The sequence below is a fragment of the Oncorhynchus mykiss genome, chromosome 28 (assembly GCF_013265735.2).
Source record: "Oncorhynchus mykiss isolate Arlee chromosome 28, USDA_OmykA_1.1, whole genome shotgun sequence".
Lineage (NCBI taxonomy): Eukaryota > Metazoa > Chordata > Actinopteri > Salmoniformes > Salmonidae > Oncorhynchus > Oncorhynchus mykiss.
In genome coordinates, this window is record NC_048592.1 from 8,387,501 (window position 1) to 8,408,822 (window position 21,322).

Sequence of the window (21,322 nt, forward strand, 5' to 3'; positions counted from 1 at the left end):
AAACATAAAGATATAAAACTGTATTTTTTTGTGAAGAATCAACAACAAGTGGGACACAATCATGAAGTGGAACGACATTTATTGGATATTTCAAACTTTTTTAACAAATCAAAAACTGAAAAATTGGGCGTGCAAAATTATTCAGCCCCCTTAAGTTAATACTTTGTAGCGCCACCTTTTGCTGCGATTACAGCTGTAAGTCGCTTGGGGTATGTTTCTATCAGTTTTGCACATCGAGAGACTGACATTTTTTCCCATTCCTCCTTGCAAAACAGCTCGAGCTCAGTGAGGTTGGATGGAGAGCATTTGTGAACAGCAGTTTTCAGTTCTTTCCACAGATTCTCGATTGGATTCAGGTCTGGACTTTGACTTGGCCATTCTAACACCTGGATATGTTTTGGATCATTGTCTTGTTGGAAGACAAATCTCCGTCCCAGTCTCAGGTCTTTTGCAGACTCCATCAGGTTTTCTTCCAGAATGGTCCTGTATTTGGCTCCATCCATCTTCCCATCAATTTTAACCATCCACCACCACTGTCCCTGCTGAAGAAAAGCATGATGCTGCCACCACCATGTTTGACAGTGTGTTCAGCTGTGTTGCTTTTGCATTGTTGCCAAAAAATTCAATTTTGGTTTCATCTGACCAGAGCACCTTCTTCCACATGTTTGGTGTGTCTCCCAGGTGTGTCTCCCAATTTCGTAGTATCCAATTGTGTAGTAGCTACTAACTTGTCTCAACACTACAACTCCCGTACGGGCTCGGGAGAGACGAAGGTTGAAAGTCATGCGTCCTCCGATACACAACCAACCAAGCCGCTGCTTCACAGCGCACATCCAACCCGGAAGCCAGCCGCACCAATGCGCCGGAGGAAACACCGTGCACCTGGCCACCTTGGCTAGCGTACACTTCTTCTTGCCTCTCTTCCATAAAGGCCAGATTTGTGCAATATACGACTGATTGTTGTCCTATGGACAGAGTCTCCCACCTCAGCTGTAGATCTCTGCAGTTCATCCAGAGTGATCATGGGCCTCTTGGCTGCATCTCTGATCAGTCTTCTCCTTGTATGAGCTGAAAGTTTAGAGGGACGGCCAGGTCTTGGTAGATTTGCAGTGGTCTGATACTCCTTCCATTTCAATATTATCGCTTGCACAGTGCTTCTTGGGATGTTTAAAGCTTGGGAAATCTTTTTGTATCCAAATCCGGCTTTAAACTTCTTCACAACAGTATCTCGGACCTGCCTGGTGTGTTCCTTGTTCTTCATGATGCTCTCTGCGCTTTTAACGGACCTCTGAGACTATCACAGTGCAGGTGCATTTATAAGGAGACTTGATTACACACAGGTGGATTGTATTTATCATCATTAGTCATTTAGGTCAACATTGGATCATTCAGAGATCCTCACTGAACTTCTGGAGAGAGTTTGCTGCACTGAAAGTAAAGGGGCTGCCCAATTTTTCAGTTTTTGATTTGTTAAAAAAGTTTGAAATATCCAATAAATGTCGTTCCACTTCATGATTGTGTCCCACTTGTTGTTGATTCTTCACAACAAAATACAGTTTTATATCTTTATGTTTGAAGCCTGAAATGTGGCAAAAGGTCGCAAAGTTCAAGGGGGCCGAATACTTTCGCAAGGCACTGTAGCTCACCGCATGATCCTCAAACCACAGGCTGGCCGAACTCGTGTTTCTAAAAGTGAATTCAAAGGCACTGAAGGACTGTATAGTCTAATAAGGCATTTTCCATTTCAATATTGTTGAATTCCAATAAATTATTATTTGAAAATGTTATTTTATACACCCTAAATGCGAAATGTATAGGCATGTCGTTAAAGTGCTGTTATTGAAGTGTTGTTGAAATGCTGAGAGCTCCTGCCAGCCTGTAGCGTGTCACAAATGATTCACAATGTATTTTTTAAATGGCAGGCTATAGCCTTGAAATAATAATAATATAGCCTAAATCATTCATTTTTGTTCCTTCTTAGGCTAGGTGGCTCGCTCCTGACTCATTTGGAGTTACTGTGTTGTCTTTTATCTCAATCTCTTCATTCAAAAACTCAATCATGGACACTCTTACTGACAGTTGTGGCTGCTTTGTGTGATGTATTGTTGTCTCAACCTTCTTGGCCTTTGTGCTGTTGTCTGTGCCCAATAATGTTTGTACCATGTTTTGTGCTGCTACCATGTTGTCATGTTGTGTTGCTTCTGTGTTGTCCTGTGTTGCTGTCTTGCTATGTTGTTGTCTTTAGGTCTCTCTTTTTTTAATCCCAGCCCCCGTCCCCGCAGGAGGCCTTATGGTAGGCCGTCATTGTAAATAAGAATGTGTTCTTAACTGACTTGCCTAGTTAAATAAAGGTTAAATAAAAACCAATCAAATTAAAGCTTGTTGAAATGTTGAACCTCAATTAAAAAGTGACAGAATTACCATGTAAAGTCTCTGAAGCCTCTGAATGCTATAGTGACAAACCAAATATATCCCATATGCATCAGAGCCACGTCTTTCCCCGGAATTTTACAGCTTGTTTCTAGCATAAAGCATTGCAGACTAAAGCGTTATTATAGATCGCTTTATATAATCAGGTCCGTCAATTTTGTTTCAAAATCTTAAGCTAACAATGCTTTTAGCCATTTTCTTTAACAAAAAACACAATTCCCTAACATACCCTCTCAATTCGAGCCCTGCTGGTTATAACTTAACACACCAAGCCATTCCCTGACACTGAGATATTTAGGGAGTGCATGGTGACTGATGGAGTTGGCTGACAGTCTATGGATGGTAGGCTATCATTTAGTCTGTCAAACAGGTAAGTCTACCTCTTATTTTTTTGAAAAGGAAGAAATAGGCTCCAAAACAAAGCCCTCTTGTTGTAAATAGCCTCAAGTCAAAATCAAATGAAGACTGTTTATATTAATTAGGCCTTCTCGAATTAGCCTACTTTCAGCACCAATGAGCTGTCCATCTCCGTGGCTGCTGCTCTATAGTAATGTGAGTTATGTAAATGACTTGAATATGGCTTATTATCAATAACTTTTATAAATAGCTTCGTTTTGGCCGACAAAAAAACATATTGTTTTCATTCAAATCCATTATTGCAGTATCAAGCTTACTACCGGTGCTCCTTCTCTTCACTCTCTCCCAACATACAGGACAAATAAAACACTATTTTAAGGAAGAAGCCTTCAACTCACCTCCTGAAGTACCACCTTACCACCGCCATTGGTCAGGCAGCACAAAAGGGTTTACATAAGCAAGAGTAGGGCAGGACAGGGCTTGTGATTGGAATAGCCCTACCATTACAAAGTGTAATGGAGCTCCCGAGTGGCTCAGCAGTCTAAGGCACTGCATCTCAGTGCTAGAGGTGTCACTACAGACCCTGGTTCAATCCTGTATGTCTCCTATAATTGCTCTTTGTATAGCCTAGGCCTATACAAATACTAAACCCTCCCCCTGGCTGAAATGTTCAAAGCATGACCCTCCTCCATTTTCCTCTGGGTAACAATTGTGTAAACCACTCCCCAACTACAAGTGTATAGCTTTTTTCTATAGTTGAAAGTAGACTTGCTTCTTCTGTATGTTGCTCAACACCTGAGGTAAGAGAACAGATAGGGAGGGAGGGAAAGTGGGGATGTAGGAGGGGCGCGTTTCGAGCTTCAAGTGTGCAACATCCCACCCAAAGCCCGAGAGAGCCAGCATAAAGTCAGACATCACTTCACTCGTTCGTGAGTTCCATACCCTGGAACAAACAGGCTGCGTTACCGGGACAAATAACGGTGTTCGTTTTCAGTCACACAGAATTAAACCATTTTCGCCGCGATGGGGTTGAGATTTATACAATGTATCTCATATCTTTCGCTTCTCCTTCACCTGGAATGGACGCACTTATCGGCTTTCAACCTGGACACAGAAAACGTCATTGAAAAGAAAGGAGAGCCCGGGAGCCTTTTCGGCTTCTCTCTGGCTATGCATTGGCAATTAAATCCGTTGGATAAAAGAATGTAAGTCTCCTTATTTTTTATTTGTATTTATTTTTCCGTTTAAGTTGCGGAGTTAACCGCTAACAGGTTGTTGCTACTGTAGCCTAGTGTTATTACTTCAAAGGCTCGCAGGTTCATCGCAAAAGTTTATCGTCTCAACATCATTGTTCCCTTCATTCGGGAATCATTTTCACTAGTTAATTAACTCCGATTTCTGGTTGTTTTGGTCTTGACATTTCGTTAACGTTTCAGATCGGCATGTTTTTGTAACGGGTTAATTATGGGTGAGTTTTACAGCTTTTGCTGCCCTTTGCAGGCTCGTTCCTGTCCGTGCGCGGCTCCAATGTCATGAATAGGTCATGAATTTGGCAACACACAAAAAAGTCTCATGATTCCAAACCACTTACTCTGCTCTATAGATGTATACTAGCTCCGGGTAGAAATAGACCTTTGGGGGAATTTTCACTTGGGCACAGATCTTGTTAGGATAATTGTATTTATGGTTCTCAGCATCCTATTATTATTTGCAGCACTCATGTCATGTGCACCTTATGCCGTGTGTCCTCAAAGTAGAGTAAAGCCAGCCTATACTGTAGATGGTGAATGTCATTGTCGCTTGGGTCAAATACTGTAAAAGTTAGCCTTGTCCCTAGGCTATGGGCGTGGCAAGCTGCAGGGACTGTGCCATTGTGTTAGTCAGGGTCGCAGTAGCGTTAGATGGTGTAAAAGCAAATATTTAAAAACATTTTATTTATTTATTATTTTACCTTTTATTTAACTAGGCAGTAGAGCCATATACTGTACATCATTGTCTTTAACCTCAAACCAGCTGAGCCGTAACATTTCCAGACAGTGTAGTTGACCTCGAAGATAACTGCTTTTGGCCAAGTGACAGCACCCCCCCAACAATGTGCTGTCTACCATGGGAAATAGAAGTGACACCCTTCTGTAGTCTTACCATTAATCTCCTGCCTAATTTCACCCTGCTCCTTGTAGCACAGCAGGGCTATCCCTCATCTGCCCTCAACACTCTGGTTAACTACTGACTTAGGATCAGCTGTCTGCACCCCAGACCCCATTCTATACATCATGTGCTCAATGACTATACTTATTCTAGACCTGTTGTTATGGACGACGAGTCATTGGAATGGATTTGTGTTTAGAATAGATTCTACCCTTTTAAACAAGGTGTTGAATGTAATGGGTTGAAGTCATTATAGAGTCTTAGGTCTGTAACTTTCTGTAATGGGCCTTCTTAGTTCTGACCTGAACTTGTCTGAACACACACGCAATTTGATGTACCAGTTTTCGTCTGTGTCTATTTTAGAGGCACGTGGTCGTCAGCCCTGTGAACAGTCAGGCGGTAGAGACAGAAAGAAACACGTTCTAGTTCAGATTAAAGTTGAGGTTTCATACCCTGAGATTCCCTCAATGAGTTCTCTCATGTAGAAAACCTGACAGATGTTTATACAGGGATCAAAAATGGATTTTGAATTGAATCCATGTACAGTGTTTTAGGAAAGTATTCAGAACCCTTGACTTTTTCCACATTTTGTTACATTACAGCCTTATTCTAAAATGGATTAGAAAATGTTTTTCCCCCTCATCAATCTACACACAATACCCTATAATAACAAAGCGAGAACAGGTTTTCAGATTTTTATTTCCATAACTATTCATAAGTATTTGCTATGAGACTCAAAATTGAGCTCAGGTGCATCCTGTTTCCATTGATCATCCTGTGGTAAATGCAATTGATTGGACATGATTTAGAAAGCCACACACCTGTCTACATCAGGTCCCACATTTGACAGTGCATGTCGGAGCAAAAACCAAGCCATGAGGTCAAAGGAATTGTCCGTAGAGCTCCGAGACAGGATTGTGTCGAGGCACAGATCTGGGGAAGGGTACCAAACATTTTCTGAAGCATTGAAGGTCCCCAAGAACCCAGTGGCCTCAATCAATCTTTAATGGAAGAAGTTTGGAACCACCAAGACTCTCCCTAGAGCTGGCCGCCCGGCCAAACTGAGCAATCGGGGGAGAAGGGCCTTGGTCAGGGAGGTGACCAAGAACCCGATGGTCACTCTGACAGAGCTCCAGAGTTCCTCTGTGGAGTTGGGAGAACCTTCCAGAAGAACAACCATCTCTGCAGCACTCCACCAATCGGGCCTTTATGGTAGAGTGGCCAGACGGAAGCCACTCCTCAGTTAAAGGCACATGATAGCCCGCTTGGAGTTTGCCAAAAGGCACCATGAGAAACAAGAAAGTGTGAAGTCTGGAAGAAACCTGGCACCATCCCAACAGTGAAGAATGGTGGTGGCACTATCATGCTGTGGGGATGTTTTTCAGCAGCAGGGAGTGCGAGACTAGTCAGGATCGAGTGAAAGATGAACGGAGCAAAGTACAGAGAGACCCTTGACGAGAACTTGCTCCAGAGCGCTCAGGACCTCAGATTAGGGTGAAGGTTCACTTTCCAGCAGGACAACGACTCTAAGCACACAGCCAAGACAACGCAGGAGTGGCTTCGGGACAAGTCTCTGAATGTCTTTGACTGACCCAGCCAGAGCCCGGTCTTGAACCCAATCAAACATCTCTGGAGAGACCTGAAAATAGCTGTGCAGCGACGCTCCCCATCCAACCTGACAGAGCTTGAGAGGATCTGCAAAGAAGAATGGGAGAACCTCCCCAAATACAGGTGTGCCAAGCTTGTAGTGTCATACCCAAGAAGACTTGATGCTGTAATCGCTGCCAACGGTTCTTCAACAAAGTACTGAATAAAGGGTCTGAATACTTATATAAATGTTATGTTTCAGTTTTTATTTTTATACATTTGCAAACATTTCTAAAAAGCTGTTTTTGCTTTGTCATTATGGGGAATTGCATGTAGATTGAGGAGGGAAAATAAGCCTGTAACCTAACAAAATGTGGGAAAAAGTCAAGGAGTCTGAGTACTTTCCGAATCCACTGTACCTTTCAGGAACACAGACTCTAAAAGCCTATTTCTGTTCCATATGCCCTCAGGACATGTCTCTCATTAACACTGAATCAGCAGGTCTGAGTCATACGTCCCCAAATCCTAACCTAAATTATGGGCAAAATGCTGGCCTTAGACATCAGTGTATGCATGAACAGCCAAGTGATAGTGTGTTTTGTGTGTGTGTGTGGGCGCATCTGTACAGCGTCACAGAGTATGTGTGTGCCTATTCAGCAGTGAGGTGTGTGTGTGTGTGTGTGTGTGTGTGTGTGTGTGTGTGTGTGTGTGGTTGTGGTGTTAAAGTGGTGACTGATGCAGTGCAGTCTGTGTATTAGAAGCTATGAGGCCTTCCTGGTCTTTTGTAACTGTTTCCGCGTGAGTTGGCACATTGTTGGTAACAAACTGTACGCACGCGCAAACTCACACATACTGTGTACACAGGCACGCATGCACGCACACACACACGCACACAGACGTGCACACACTGAACTGCAGGAGTTGAAATCCACAATGGTAACCGTTGACTGACCTTGGGCGAGTGGATTCTTCAGTGTACAGGACACTAAACTTGGCAGCCATACGTCATCATGATATACACAGTATGTAATGCTGCCAGAGGCTACACTTCTTACCTGCCTACCTCAGTAGATCAGGATTCCAGACTGTCTGTGCTGTCTGGGAGGTGTTTCCGGGGAATCTAGAGTGTGTGTGTGTGAAAGGTGAGTCATACGTCTGTGCCACGCCTGAAAGGTTGCTCCCGTTCCGCCAAACTGAGCCCGTGCCTCACAGGTGTGTGTGTTTTGTGTGCACGTTTTTTTGTTTTGTTGATACCTGCAGGCAATGGAGGGATCTGTTTGGCACGGGTCTGTGGGGGGTGGGGTCAGGTGTGTCTGTGTGTCTCACGTACACGCTGAAGAGCAAGGGGTTGTGTGCATGTGGATTAGGTCCCAAAGTCGGTCACAACTGCACAACACACTCTCTCTGTGTGTGAGAACGTTTTAAAGTGTCACAGAGAGAACGAGAGAGGAGGGAAGGAGGGAAGGCTGTGACAAAGAGACTGAGGTAGAAGTAGAGAGAGCGTCTTAGTGAAAGTGTATGGGAGAGGTACAACGGGCGTGTGGGAGAGAGAGAGAGAGAGAGAATCCATTCCAGCATGTTCTATAGACAGATGTCTAGGGTGTAGAGCTGTGAGGTTCCTATGTGCGACAGATCTTTGATCTCTCAGATCCTGGATAGATAGGAGATTGATTTTAGTGGGAAGGTTAGGGTTAGAGTTCAAAGGTTTGTTCAGAATCCTGGGAAAAAAAGTGCTAAGTGTATGCAATATTTTATTGCTATTGTTGGACTACGTTACATGTACAGCATGTGAAAAAATGATCACGTGCACGCGCACACACACACACACCTCTCCCCCAAACACACCTCTTTGTCTGCCCGTTCTCTCCTGCCTGCAGGCTGATCCAGGTTAGCTCAAGTTAGCCAACATCAAAGCTGAGGAGTGGTGGAGGGATGTCTGGAGGAATGCTGACAGCATAAATCACCTTTTACAGCTGGGCACCAAATACACACAGTCGGTCAGTTACTCAAGCCACGCTGTCTGTCTCCCACACCGACCTGGTACTAGGTACCAAATGGAAGAAAACGGACTGGAACAGGGAGGGACTACCTGAACTTGTCCAATAAGAAGCACAAAGCGCTTTGTTACGGCGTACTCTCATTAACACAACCCTGGGTTCATATCAGTCCTGGCAAGGAGCATAGAGAACTTGGCGTTAAAATGTCAAGAGTTCTGGAATTCATTAGGGTTCTGTCAAATGTTCTGGGATCCATTTAGAACTGAAATGTTCTGAAAGTTTCACTGATGTTGATCCACAGTTGCTTGGTAACAAGATGTGGTGGTGCATATAGTTCCTCGATTTGGTGTTTCTCTGTTTCTTTCGGCTGTTGGCTGTTTGGCCTCATTGTGTGTTTGTGAATAGAGAGAGAGAGAATGGCGGTTTCTACTGTTTCCCTTTGCTGTGTTGTTTGTTCATACACACACACAGCTTTATTTTTTGGGGAGTAAAAATGTTTGAAGCATTAAAAAGTCCTATTTTTCCAAACCCTACCCCGAAACCTTAACCTAACGCGCACGCGTGCGCACACACACACTGAATGTTTATCTTTGTCCTTCCTGTGGATTTTATTCTCTACTTCCTGTACATGTGGTGAATGATTTGGAGAGGCAGCTGTGTCATTAGCCATTATCAGTAGAACAATACACACTCCCTCTCTTCACACTCCCTGTCTCCCTCTCACACACTCCCTGTTTTACTACCAGTGGCAGGCTACTGGGTAATGGGCCTCGCATGCGTTACATTGCCCAGACATCAATTAACAATTGAGACCACGTACAATTCAAACATTCAAACATTTATATACTTTTACTGCAGCCACTGTGTATACCTGGGTAATTTATCTGTGTAGTTATAAACCATGATGTGCCGCGCAGCGCAGTCTGAGGAGTAGGTCCAAGTTGTTCCTAACCACTGATGCAGGGTCAGCTCTTTTCTCATCCCCTAATGTTTTAGGGTAGGATTTTGAGGAGGGTAATGTGATCCTAGACCTGTGGTTAAGTGGCAACTTGTACCTTGAGTGTAGTCTGAACCCAAGGAACCACAGGGTTTACCAAACTACCGTGTGGGCGTGGCTAAGGGGATGCCTCTTCCTTCCGCCTATTCTCCTCACTTCCTGTTAGTGTATGTGTAGCAGGGGGCAACACGAAGGAAGCTCATTGTTCTCAGATCAGTGTTGGAGCAGTCGTTTAATTACCTGGGCACGATTCCATTCATTTATTTTCACTCACACCCTTCTATTCTCCCCCTCCCTCCACATGTTCTCTCCACTCTGGGAAATCTGCACTGAGGCCCAGAGGAGTCAGCACCCACATGACTCTCTCCCGCTCTCTTTTTCCTGTCTCAATTCAAATTCAATTCGAGGGGCTTTATTGGCATGGGAAACATATGTGTACGAGCAAGTGAAGTAGATCATCAACAAAAATGTTTTGTCCCCAGTCAACTTAAGAGGAACCAGTGAGTTTCTGTCAGCTCTTGGCTGAGAGACCAGACATCATGGTGTCATGCTACACACACAGAGCAGTTATAGCAGGCCTCTTATTAATGTGCACGCACACTTTTCCAACTTATATGAGTTTGTTAAAGAAACTAGCTCAAGCCCAATGCCTAGGCTTTAAAGACGGGTGTTTTCGTACAAAAGCATTAGCAAGGTTTAGCAGGACATGCCCTCAACGTCAGTCCTTCGTTCCACATATTGGGGAAGTTGCCAGAGCTGAGGAGGATGTTAACGAGTTTAAGTATAGCCAATTGGAGTATGTGGTCTGTATTTATGATCATTTCATTGAGGATACCGTCAACACTACAGGCCTTTTTTGGGTTGGAGGGTTTGTATTTTGTCATGTAGTTATTAATTCAATGTAATTGGAGAGTCCAGTGGGTTCTGGTAGAAAACGTAAAGACAGGAGTCTTTAATAGTTGATTATAAGATTTGTATTTGGTCATGTATATGTTTTTGCTGTTTGTTTTTTGTTATAGAGCCAAAAAGGATTGGAGAAGTGGTTTATCCATAGATTTCCGTTTTGGATAGATAACTCTTCATGTTGTTTGTCTAGTGTTTTCCAATTTTCCCAGAAGTAGTTCGATTCTATGGATTCTTCAATTACATTGAGCAGATTTCTGACCTGCTGTTCCTTCTTTTTCCGTAGTGTATTTCTGTATTGTTTTAGTGATTCACCATACTGAAGGCATAGACACAGGTTTTCTGGGTCTCTATGTTTTTGGTTAGACAGGTTTCTTAGGTTTTTGCATTCTTTCTTTGCATTCTTCATTAAACCATTTGTCATTGTTGTTATTTTTTTTTAGGTTGTCTGCTTGAAATGTTTTTATTTGTTAGGGAAGCTGAGAGGTCAAATATACTGTTTAGATTTTCTACTGTTTTCTAAGTTTATACCTTCACTATTACAATGAAACCTTTTGTCCAGGAAATGGTCAAGAAGGGATTGAATTTGTTTTTGCCAAATTGTTTTTTGGTAGATTTCCACACTATTTTCCTTCCATCTATAGCATTTCTTAATATTATTCAGTTCCTTTGGCTTTGATGCCTCATGATTGAGCATAGCTCTGTTCAAGCAGAGTGATCTCTCTCCTATCTCTTTCTTTCTCGCTCTTAATGAGTTAACCACATTAAAGGCCCCTTGACCCCAAACACACCTCTGTTCACCCACGTAGGTATGAATACGAGTTGTGTTCAAAACAGGTGGGGTTTTCTTAATCTAATCGAGTACTTACACCATAGAAATCAATCTAGTATGGCTTTTTTTAACCTTTTGATGAAAGACCCTTGAATGAGAGTTTTTCAAGGTCAAGTTCAAGTGCATTGAGACCCACATAGCAATCAATGCAAACTGAAATCCATGAACATGACAAATGGCCTATCCCAAAATCACAGCAAGGTTTATAAATAGATACAAGGTAAAACAGGCCTGCGCTAAAACCATGTGATTTGTACGACAAGGCATTAAGCATTTCTATGCATTGAACTCCTTACAAAGCTTCAGTTCATTTCATGACTGACGATTGTCATCAAGAACACACACACACACACACACACACACACAGCCTCAGTGATGGGGAACTTCGATATGCTGCTGTGGGAAACCTTGAGTAATGCATCGTGGGTACTGGGGTGTGGTGGCTGTGACCCCTCTCTAAGAGCCCCTCTTGTCTGTGGTTCCATAAAGACATCCAGTGAGTGTGGCCCCTCCCTGGAGTGTGTGTGTGTGTCCACTCTTGAGTGTGCATGTGTGTGTCTCCATTCCACTTTTTCTTGTGTGTGTGCCCACCCTTTGTGGATGAATGTTATCGCTGAGTCGCAGTTCTGTCCAATCATGAAAGCGCTCTTTGTCTGAGGGGTGCTGGGGAGGGAGGGGGCAGATCATGGGAACAGCAGTTTGATTGAGTGCGTGCATGTGTGTGTGTGTGTGAGACACTCTCTGATGTTCTCTGTTGAAAGGGAGATGCTGTGTGACTCAGGGGGAAAGTGAGGGGGGAGTGCCGAGGGCTGCTGACAGGCTGGTTAAGATTATCGCAGGTGTCAAAGTGTAGGACTCCACATTGGCCCTGATCTACTCACCGACTGTAGCTTCCTCTTATAATAATGGGTGTATGGTGGTGGTTTGAATGATGACCGCTTTGTAAAATGTGGATCGGACATGGACAGGGAGTAATGTGTGTACCAGTCATGTTGTAATATTGCTGTCTGTGTGTGTCTGTGTTTCCTGTATTCAAAGATGACCTTGTGGTGCGTGTTACAGGTTGCTGGTTGGTGCTCCAAGGGCCAAAGCTCTGAGAGGTCAGAAGGCAAAGATCACAGGAGGACTCTACAACTGCGACACCGCTTCCACTTCCTCCAGCTGTAGCCGAGTGCAGTTCGACAACGATGGTGAGCTCACCTCTAAACACACGCACACACATTTTCGGTCGTCGTCTGTCCACACAAGTCCTTATAAGGCAATCACTAGATATTCAGCAGTTGATCAGGATTTGATGATTTCTGTGTGTGCAGAGGACGTGAACACCGAGAGTAAGGAGAACCAATGGATGGGTGTAACAGTAAACAGCCAGGGGCCGGGAGGAAAGATTGTGGTAAGTGTGTGTGCGTGCGTGTGTGCGTGTGTACATGAGTGGGTTAAATTATTGACCTGATAGACAGCTCTGTTAACCAATCTCTCTCTCTCTCTCTCCCCCTCCCTCCCCCTCCAGACGTGTGCCCACCGCTACCAGCGGCGTCTGTTTGTGAACACAGCCCAGGAGTCTCGTGACATCACAGGGCGGTGTTACGTGCTGAGCCAGGACCTGACCATCGGTACCGAGTCTGATGAGGACGGAGGGAACTGGAGGTTCTGTGAGGGGCGGGCACGCGGCCATGAGAGGTTTGGTTCATGCCAACAGGGTCTGTCTGCCACCTTCACTAGGGACTACCACTACCTGGTATTTGGTGCCCCTGGAGCGTACAACTGGAAAGGTGGGTGGAGAGCGGGAGTGTGTATGCCTGATAATACGGGAAAGGCCTACCAGAGGGGTAGATGGACCATGTTGCTTACACCTATCTCATCCTTTCAGATCTATGAGGTCCGGCTCAGGGGATAGAGCTCAGGGTTGGGATAGAGGTCAGGGTTAGGCCAGGGTTAGGGTTAGGGTTAGGGTTAGGGTTAGGGTCAGGGTTAGGTAGATTAGATTAGCCCAGTCTACATGGCCCCTTCTTCTTTTGTCAGCTGATGCTCGAATCTATGAACCGCTGTGACCTCTAGTGGTAGCAAAACCACACTGATAAAACATTTTTTTTTTTAGATTAAGGTCATGTACATAACTTTCCCCCCCCAAAAAAATTCAGCTCATGATGTTTCATGTTTTTAAGTGACTGTTTTTCCATTCATTATTTGCTTGTGTTGAGATGTTTCTCCTCGGCTTATCATCTCCATGTTCCCCTTCACTTCCCTCACCCCCCCCCCATCCCTCCAGGGGTGGTGAGAGTAGAGCAGAAGAACAACACTCTGTTGGAGATGGGCTTCTATGACGACGGGCCCTATGAGGTGGGCGACGAGAACCGGTTAGACCCAGACCTGGTCCCCGTGCCCGCTAACAGTTACTTGGGTAGGTACATCTAAACTCTTTCGTTCCTCTCTCTCGCCCTCTTCTCTGTGGGTCCAGGTGTGCTCTTCACCACCACCGTGTCCAGCTCCAGTGTTGAAACAGTTTGCGTACAAGTCACTTCCTCCTCAGATTGCTATGGAGACCGACGTAACGGGCCAATAGCTACTTAGGTTTGTATGACTTCCTGCGCGATGACATCATGCTCTCCATAACCAATCAAATGACTCTGTGCACTAGTTATCATCATGGGCGGTGAAACATTGTGCTCGTCATGAGGATCAGCCTGAGCTGGGTGTTATGTTGATTAAAAAATATATATTTTTATTGAACCTTATTTAACTAGACAAGTCAGTTGAGAACACGTTCTTATTTACAATGACGTCGAGGTGATCTATAAATCACCTCAACCTCCAACCAACTGGGCTTGAACATGTCCACATGATAGAGAGAACAGTGAATCTGTACAACATCTAGCTTTGGCCCGAGTGCGGCATATGGATGAGATCATTCATGTTTTGGGAATGTTTTGGGAATGAGTCGGTGTACACTGACTCATTCATTGATTGATTGATTAAATGTGTCTCTCCTATCAGGCTTCTCTCTGGACTCGGGGAAGGCCATCACTAAGAAGGGTCAGCTGACCGTGGTCGCCGGTGCCCCGAGAGCCAATCACAGCGGGGCAGTGGTGTTGCTAAAGAAGGAGACCGAAGCGTCCACCATGTTGTCACCAGAGCACATCCTGGAAGGGGAAGGGCTGGCCTCGTCGTTCGGCTACGACCTCGCTGTGGTGGATCTGACCGGCGACGGGTACGTCTCGCTTGTCTCTCGTTCTTTCTCCCGATCGTCAGCGAGGCAAATCTATACACTGCCCTTCCCATGTCCACCTTCCCGTCATAAGCAGTTTCTCTCCACGTGGGAGGATGTCATTTGGCTCGAGCCTCTCGGATGATCTTGGAGTTGAGGCGACTAGTTCCGTGCTGAGATGATCTCTCTCTGCTTCCTCCGAGTCATTTCTTGCTCCCTCTCGGTCTCTCTGGCTCTAGGTGGGAGGACATCGTGGTGGGAGCCCCGCAGTTTTTTGAGAAGGACGGGGAGGTAGGCGGAGCCATTTATGTCTACGTTAACAAGGGCGGAGACTGGAGTAAGGTCACGCCCACCAGGATAGACGGACCTCGGGACTCCATGTTTGGACTGGCCGTAGAAAACCTGGGAGATCTCAACCTGGACGGCTATCAGGGTAAGGGGCGCGTGTGTGTGTTGATAAATCTGTCTTTGCCTTTGTGTGTGTGTGTGTGTGTGTGTAGACGGTGTGTAATCCTGACTCTCTCTCTCTGCCAGACATCGCTGTGGGAGCACCCTATTATGACAGTGGGTCAGGGAAGGTGTTCATCTACCACGGCTCAGCTCAGGGCATCAACATCAAACCGGCGCAGGTGTTGTCAGGGGTGCCATCGGAGACAAAGTTGTTTGGTTATTCTCTAGCTGGTAACATGGACTTGGACAGGAACTCGTACCCTGACCTGGCCGTAGGATCTCTCTCCGACTCTGTGTTCGTCTACAGGTAACCATGGCAATCAGTCATCTAGCCCATAATGTTTTGTTTGTACATTTCTACATTCCATTTGTTAATACCTTCTTTTTTGGGGCCACTTTCGTGACCTTTAAACCTTTGACGTCACTCCAGGACTCGGCCGGTCATTAGCATCCAGAAGGTTGTCAAGACAACCCCAAAGGAGATCGATCTGACTAAGAAAAACTGTGGCAACAGCATCTGGTGAGTGTGCTGTTTATCTGCAGAATATGGACAATGAGAAACCATTTAAGCCATATTCATAAATACAAATTACTTGATGTGTTTCCAGCTTGGAGGTAGAGGCCTGCTTCTCCTACACCGCCAACCCAAAATCCTACAGCCCCAGACTGAGTAAGACAACACCTTCTGTGTTATGATTTCTTCAGTCAGCTTTTTAGGCCTTAGACCAGTATGCAATGGTAACTGTCCCTCTCTTTCTCTACCGCTCTCTCTCGTTCTCTCTCCCCTCCTCAGCGGTGGCGTACTCCTTTGAGGCGGAGGCGGAGCGTCGGAAGCAGGGTCTCCCTCCCAGAGTGACCTTCTCCACGCGTTCCAGCGACGTCAACGACTACCAGTCCACCGGTGTTCTCATCCTCAGTGGGCAGGGCAAGAAGGAGTGTGTCACCGCCAGACTCACACTACAGGTACTAGATCCCAACTCGCACGACTCGTGACACTGCTAACAGTAAGAAAGAGGAACGGGTAGCAAGAGGGGAAGGAAGAGATCGATATCTCAAGACGGTCTTTCACCAACCTTGCGGGTAAAATATGGACAAGAATCAGTCTCCTCTATCCTTTGCCAGTGATATACCAGTGATATACCAGTGAAAATACCAGTGATATACCACGTATCTCTTATCTGTACTCTGTGTCTGTCACCTACAGGAGAACATTAAGGACAAGCTCAGGGGAATCCCCGTCGACGTTACCGTGGAGATAAAGAACTCCAAAAGGAAAAGAAGAGCGCTCCCAGAACTCCCGCCCATCCTCGACTCCAACGAGCCTATCACGGCCCGCGCTGAGGTGACCAATAACAACCATGGCCTGCTCTAAAGCCCGTTCCCTCTGGTCTAGTGTGAGTCTGTCTGATCGGCATGCTGTTCCCTGTGTGTGTAGGTGAGCTTCCTGAAGGAGGGCTGTGGCAGTGATAATGTGTGTCAGAGCAACGTACAGCTCCAGCATCGCTTCTGCTACAGAGAGCCCAACAAGGACGTCTTCCATCCACTACCTGTGTGAGTAGAACACATTAACCTGTCACTAACCAACACCTGGGTGAGTGGAATCAACGCTGACATAATCTGCCGGTGTCCTTGCAGGGAGGATGGGGTGCCGGTAGTCTCCCTTAGCGACCAGAAGGACATCGCCCTGGAGATCACGGTGACCAACCAGAATGGAGATGATGCCCATGAGGCGGCGTTGGTTGCCTCCTTCCCCCCCTCGCTCTCCTACTCTGCCTCCCGCTCTGCACCCAACGCGGTAAGTGACACCTCTCCTCTTCTGTCACACGCCCTCTCTCGCTCCTTCCCCTCTTCCGTTCTTCAGACCGGTTACCGAGTTGTGACTGGCTGTTTTGTCGATTGCAGGACAAGCAGGTGATCTGTGTGACCAATACGAACGGCTCTCAGGCAGACTGTGAGCTGGGGAACCCCTTCAAGCGAGGCTCAGAGGTGAGAGACGCCGAGGCCGATCACCATCACCAGATAAAAGGGCGTGCGCCCGCTGACGTATCCGTCTGTGTGTTTTAGGCGACCTTCTACATCATCCTGAGCACAGCAGGCATCTCTCTGAACACCACAGAGCTGGAGATTGACCTGAAGCTGGAGACGTGAGTATACGCTGCCCGCCTCCCTCTGCGATGAGATACTGCACGGCTACATTTGACCAACGGTGCTGATTTGACCTCTGACCTTTCAGAACGAGTGACCAGCAAAACGTGGCCAGAGTCAAGGCCAAGGCCAAAGTGGTGATCGAGCTGCTGCTGTCCCTCACAGGGTACAACGATATGATTTGCCAGTTGCTTACTTTGATGTGCTTTCATGTGCTTTTACACGTGGGAACCAAATGTGTTGTCGCACCGCCCAGCATCGGAGCGTGAGCATGACAATGTTTGTGTTCACATTGTGTTTCTTGTTTTCCCAGAGTGGCCAAGCCCTCCCAGGTCTACTTTACTGGAGAGGTCAAAGGTGAGAGCGCCATGCATTCCGAAGGAGACATCGGCAGCCCCATCGAGTACGAGTTCAGGGTAAGCCTATTCGTTTGCTTCTTTTCCGGAATAATGACATCATTATCAAACGGGTGCATTTGTATTTCACTATAAACTGAACTCACCTGACCTTTGACTGCTATTTGATTGACAGGTGATTAACCTGGGGAAGCCCCTGAAGACATACGGCAGCGCCGCCCTGATCGTCAATTGGCCAAAGGAGACGGTGGAGGGGAAGTGGCTCCTGTACCTCATGAAGATCGACTCCAGGGGTCTGGAACAGATCACCTGCTCCCCTGAGAGAGAGATCAACTCACTCGCCGTCAAAGAGGTTAGGAAACACTGCAGTGGTCAAACTCCAATCTCCTTGGACCTTTCTGGTCCCAAAGCAAACAAACTGACGGTCCCAGACCCTCTGTTGTTCTCACCAAGGGAATGTTTGTTCCGAGTGATCTTCTGTCACACTCTGTTTAGGAGCCGAGCAGCACCCGGAGAAGACGAGCCGTAGTGGAGACAGACAAATCTCAGGAGGGAACCATCGCACGGCTGACTGACAAGAGGAAATACACTACTTTGGTAACACAACCTTCTCTCCCAGTAGCTCAACGTTTAAATGTGGTATTAGTTGTATACGAGCTCTACTGTAAAGTGTGTGTGTGTGTGTGTGTTACAGTCGTGTGAGGACGGGGCAAAGTGTGTGGAGATTCGCTGCCCTCTTCAGGGCCTGGACAGTAATGGAGTCATCCTGCTCAGATCTCGCCTCTGGAACAGCACATTCCTGGAGGTAAGACACGCACCTCTCTCTGCTATTTGACCGCACTTCCCTCTGCTATTTGACTGCACCTCCCTCTGCTATTTGACTGCACCTCCCTCTGCTATTTGACTGCACCTCCCTCTGCTATTTGACTGCACCTCCCTCTGCTATTTGACTGCACCTCCCTCTGCTATTTGACTGCACCTCCCTCTGCTATTTGACTGCACCGTGTGTTCCTGTCCACGCTCACCTCCCTCTGCTATTTGACTGCACCTCCCTCTGCTATTTGACTGCACCTCGTGTTCCTGTCCACGCTCACCTCCCTCTGCTATTTGACTGCACCTCGTGTTCCTGTCCACGCTCACCTCCCTCTGCTATTTGACTGCACCTCCCTCTGCTATTTGACTGCACCTCCCTCTGCTATTTGACTGCACCTCGTGTTCCTGTCCACGCTCACCTCCCTCTGCTATTTGACTGCACCTCCCTCTGCTATTTGACTGCACCTCGTGTTCCTGTCCACGCTCACCTCCCTCTGCTATTTGACTGCACCTCGTGTTCCTGTCCACGTTCACCTCCCTCTGCTATTTGACTGCACCTCCCTCTGCTATTTGACTGCACCTCCCTCTGCTATTTGACTGCACCGTGTGTTCCTGTCCACTCTCACCTCCCTCTGTGATTCCCAACAGGAGTACTCCAAGCTGAACTATCTGGACGTGATAGTGAAAGCCTCTCTCAGAGTGGACGGAGCAGCCAAAAACATGGTCCTAAAGAACGCAGAGACACAGGTACTTGGCCAGTTTCACATTTCGAACACACAAAAACCCACATTTCCCTTTCTGCTGACTTTCTGTTGATGTTGTCTTTTCTCAGGTGAGAGTGACGGTGTTCCCAGAGCGTCGTGTGGCTCAGTACGGAGGACTCCCATGGTGGATCATCCTGGTAGCCATCTTGTTAGGGCTGCTGCTGCTCGGCCTGCTGGTCTTCCTGCTGTGGAAGGTAAGACTAGAAGAGCCCGGATAAATGTCACTGTTTACAGTATATACAGTATGAATACACACACACATACACACACACACACACTAATGCAATTGCTTCTCTTTAGTGTGGTTTCTTCGGGAAAAAGAAAGAGGATGTGCCACCCTCTGACAAAGAGAGATTGACATCTTCTGACGCGTAAAAGAGGGCGAGACGCTGTCTCTGGGGTAAACACATCTATACCCACCTATACATGCCCGGGGGCACAAAGGATGGGACGGAGACAGTGGCAGACTAACTATCGCTGGAGGGGGGAAACGCTTTCGCTAATGAACGAGCAAAGTAAAGGGGCTCAGAGCTACGAAATCAAATGCAATGGCTATGACGAGGATGGAACGGAATGTTACAGGGCTCCGCTGACAGGTTGCTGTAGAAAAACACTTCTAGTTTCTGCTTGGAAATGGCCTTCTTTCGAACTGTTGTTGTTGTTGAGTTATGGACAGTTTACACGCATGGCCATGTGGGATGAATGCTTACTTTGGTTGAAAAATCATTATGCCAATGTATATGAACTGTTCTCCTATCGCTCCAAAGACCTTTTGGGTTGGTCCTTGCCGTCTTCATCTCTCTCCGTCTCTGGTTTCTGCTTCTGTGGTCGCCATTGGAACTTCAAGCACTTCCTGTCTGAAGGCTCTGAAGTGGTTCTCTCTCAGCCTTGGTTTATATGGGCGTTGCTACATCACAGCTTTTCTGCATGTCGGACCACCGATGGCTCTGTATCGCCTCCTACTGTTCAAGAGCCTCACTCACATCTCTGCCCTTAAAGGGATAGCACACCCCAAAATCAAACATTGTTTAAGACTTTTCATAGTTTGATGTGAGGGTGAGCTATTCCTTTCATGTTGTTGAGAGGCTCCAAACTGCTCGTTACTGATTTTCTATGTGCTGTTTTTTTTTGTGTGTGTGTCTGTTGCCGCCAACAGTGTGGGTTTTTCAGACGCTCCAAGTACGACGACAGCGTTCCCAGTTACAGTGCGGTGCGGATACAAAAGGAGGAGAAAGACCAACTGGGAAGCCTGGAAAAGAAAGCCTGGATCACGAGCTGGAGTGAGAACGAGAGTTACTCTTAACAATGGTGGAACACTGGAGCTCCTGTTACCACAGACATTGATCTGACGATTCCAAGGCCCCCGCGCCACAGTGTGGACAACAACAAAAAAAATGTAGGAAAAAAAAAAACTATTTGTAGAAAAGCTTTATTTGTGTACTTTAAGGACAGATGACGACGATACAGTACAGCAGCAGGTTAGATAAGGTGAAGTAACACTTCATCAAATTGTCCCTTTTTGGGGATCAATTAAGTAGTACCTTGTCTGATTGAATTTTATCTTGATAGTGACATCCATGTTGATCACTGGACAGAAAGAGAAGATTTCTGTGTGTTCTTTAACATTTTGGGTCAAGAATCCCAGCTGTCTCTCTTTCAAAGCTCTGGACATTGTTTTGTAAATGTACACTTACGGAACGGGCTAGAGTGTTTTATATGTTTTGTATATTTTGAAGAATGTGTATTTATTGTATGAGGAGAATGTTACCTACAAAGTACTCCACTGGCCAAATCATTTTTCAGGAGTTTTTTTTTTCTTCTCCAAGATATGGAAGGATGGATGCCTCAAATCACAAATCATCTCAAAGCCATTTGGGTGTAAGGACAGTTAGACACATTTCGCATGTTTAACTGGGGCCATTTTTCGTCAGGTTATAGCAGCAGCTAATCAACAGCTTTCCCATTCAATCTTTCTGTATTATTTATATCCATGTACTAACGTCACCATCCATAACTGCTCAGAGAGAACGTTGTGAACGTTTAAGTATTCGATTGTTGAGATGGACCAGTGAAGCGGAGTGAGTGAGTGGGGAAACGACATATTGTGGCTCTTCTAATCGGTCACGTTAAATCAGTGTTCATTTTCAAGGAAGTGAAGAAATTCTGCATTTGAAGTATTTTAACAGGGCCCATATAATGACTTAACGTGGAGGATTTGTCCAGTGACAGCTTTTGACAATGTAAAGTAAAAGTGTGAAAAATTGCCGTGATTTGCTAAATAAATGTTTTTACATCCTGTACAAATTCACATCCATCTTTTTTGTTACTTTTATTACCT

General features: G+C 45.9%; 1 protein-coding gene across 2 annotated transcripts; it reads left to right on the plus strand.

Moving 5' to 3' along the window:
• Nucleotides 1-3,553: 3,553 nt before the first annotated feature.
• On the plus strand, nucleotides 3,554-21,292 carry LOC110508450 (integrin alpha-6). 2 transcript variants are annotated; one of them, XM_036966066.1, is made up of 25 exons: nucleotides 3,554-3,992; nucleotides 12,314-12,441; nucleotides 12,565-12,644; nucleotides 12,762-13,023; nucleotides 13,521-13,652; nucleotides 14,246-14,459; nucleotides 14,696-14,889; nucleotides 14,991-15,213; nucleotides 15,337-15,426; nucleotides 15,515-15,576; nucleotides 15,700-15,869; nucleotides 16,111-16,248; nucleotides 16,342-16,457; nucleotides 16,542-16,701; nucleotides 16,809-16,892; nucleotides 16,971-17,050; nucleotides 17,140-17,217; nucleotides 17,365-17,467; nucleotides 17,583-17,759; nucleotides 17,903-18,004; nucleotides 18,102-18,212; nucleotides 18,869-18,967; nucleotides 19,053-19,178; nucleotides 19,285-19,384; nucleotides 20,141-21,292. In XM_036966066.1, the coding sequence occupies exons 1-24, from the start codon at nucleotides 3,811-3,813 to the stop codon at nucleotides 19,357-19,359; spliced, it is 3,186 nt and encodes a 1,061-aa protein (XP_036821961.1). In that variant the 5' UTR covers nucleotides 3,554-3,810; the 3' UTR covers nucleotides 19,360-19,384; nucleotides 20,141-21,292. The 2 variants fall into 2 exon arrangements, with proteins under 2 accessions (XP_036821961.1, XP_036821960.1); XM_036966065.1 differs by lacking the exon at nucleotides 19,285-19,384.
• Nucleotides 21,293-21,322: the final 30 nt, after the last annotated feature.

Bases quoted from the DNA above. Each gene is read 5' to 3' on its own strand.
- LOC110508450 (XM_036966065.1), top strand. From the start codon at position 3,811: ATGGGGTTGAGATTTATACAATGTATCTCATATCTTTCGCTTCTCCTT. The intron at 12,442-12,564 runs GTGAGCTCACCT...CTGTGTGTGCAG, and splicing joins AGTGCAGTTCGACAACGATG to AGGACGTGAACACCGAGAGT. The intron at 16,893-16,970 runs GTGAGAGACGCC...TGTGTGTTTTAG, and splicing joins CCTTCAAGCGAGGCTCAGAG to GCGACCTTCTACATCATCCT.